Source organism: Fukomys damarensis, unplaced genomic scaffold (genome assembly GCF_012274545.1).
Source record: "Fukomys damarensis isolate Sample0158 unplaced genomic scaffold, DMR_v1.0_HiC HiC_scaffold_33, whole genome shotgun sequence".
Classification (NCBI taxonomy): domain Eukaryota; kingdom Metazoa; phylum Chordata; class Mammalia; order Rodentia; family Bathyergidae; genus Fukomys; species Fukomys damarensis.
This window is the reverse complement of record NW_022900945.1, coordinates 55,588,602-55,590,091: the sequence shown is the minus strand read 5'-3', so window position 1 is coordinate 55,590,091 and position 1,490 is coordinate 55,588,602. Positions and strand designations below refer to the sequence as shown.

At 49.0% G+C, this 1,490-nt stretch overlaps 1 protein-coding gene across 5 annotated transcripts in view; it reads right to left on the bottom strand.

Annotated features, from left to right (window-relative positions):
* The window catches only part of Clk2 (CDC like kinase 2), an 8,612-nt gene that overhangs the window by 4,683 nt on the left and 2,439 nt on the right, over positions 1-1,490 (bottom strand). For 2 of the 5 annotated variants that reach the window (XM_010643861.1, XM_019210606.1), the window contains exons 3-5: positions 1,396-1,483; positions 979-1,045; positions 685-801 (exon numbers count right to left, since the gene is read on the bottom strand). In XM_010643861.1, the coding sequence (XP_010642163.1) occupies positions 685-801; positions 979-1,045; positions 1,396-1,483 (272 nt within the window). The remainder of the gene's footprint in view (positions 1-684; positions 802-978; positions 1,046-1,395; positions 1,484-1,490) is intronic. The other 3 variants (XM_010643863.1, XM_010643864.1, XM_010643865.2) reach the window with 2 other exon arrangements.

Here is a 1,490-nt window from a genome sequence, read left to right as displayed (position 1 = left end):
TTTTTTTTTTTTTTTTTTTTTTTTTTTTTGAGACAGGGTCTTACTATGTAGTTGAGATTGATCTGGAACTCACTATGTAGCCCAGGCTGGTCTCAAACTCACATCGATCCTCTTGCCTCAGCCTCCTGGTGCTGGGATTACAGGTGTGCGCCACCATGCCCTGCTCCGCCTTTTTGTGTTTTTAATGCTCTTGTTCTACTTTTGCCCTGAGATGTACGTCAAGACATTAAATATAAACGTAGCATCATCAGCATAATACGATACTAGGTTACTAGTACTTAAGTTACTAGTACTTGGTACTCAGGTTAGTTCCACTACTTGAGATTGAACCCAGGACCTCGCTAGGTAAGAATTCTACCACTGAGCCTACATTCCCAGCCCAAGAATACTTCGTTTTTTGATAAAGATACAATGCTGAGTCCCAGGACCAATTCCGGGGTATACCTCAACAGAAGCTGACCTGGGCTGAGGCCAAAATGTAGAACAATTATCCTGAAGACAACAGGATGGATTAGAGAATCTCACAGGCCTGCCTGCCTGCCCTCATGTTCTACTGCTCTAAGATGACGAAGAGAAGATGAATGGATGAGAAGGTCTAGGGCTCCCCGCCTACCTAAGTCCCAGCTGGTGTTCCCTGGGCAGGGTTGGGGCTCTCAGCCTCCCCGTGACCCTCAGCTTGCTTACTTTTTGTTGTCAGGGTCCTTCTCATTGATTTTCTCTAGCACATTAATTTCAAGTCGAGCTGCTTCTTTGTACTTTTCCACATTTTTAATGATCTTCAGGGCAACTCGAGCCCCACCCCTAGAGGTTCACAAAGGTGCAAGGTAGGCTTTGGCTGTGTTCTCCACATTCCAGACCAAATGAGGCTGCGCGTGGTCTAAGAAATTCTGCCTCTGGCTAATTACCAAAGCAGCCCCAGATACCTCCCTCCATCTCCTGAAGCCTAGAAAGTATGGACTGGAAGGGGCTGCCAGTTACCTGCGATGGTCCACACACTGTACAACTCGGCCGAAGGTCCCCTCTCCTAAGGTGCTAACAATTTCATCTGCAGTGAAAGACAGGAGGGTAGGGGAGAGGGAGGGAGAAAAGTGGGGGAATGAGCCGAATTGGAAGAAAAGTGTGCGTCACATACGGGGTTAGGAGATGAAGGAAGGGGAACAGATATAGATGGTCACAGGGGAAGAAACCCCTGGTGTGATTCCCACCACCTTTAACCCAGGGGCCATGAGAGCTGGGAGTGGCCAACAAAGGTCAATTCTCAACAGCAACTCAAACCACCCAGATGAGCAACACCACTGAGAGAAGGCAAAGAGGCTGTGACTCGGGTCGGCTCGGGACGTTAGGATGGCTATGGGACCATTACAGGCTATAGGATTGTTACGATTTGGCTTGTACATCGCTCTTGTAGCCAGTCCCCGACGTGGTAGATGAGGTGGCCCTCAGCGTCGTCCTCTACACTCTTGGCTCTCCGGCTGCTGTGCTGCTGTCGG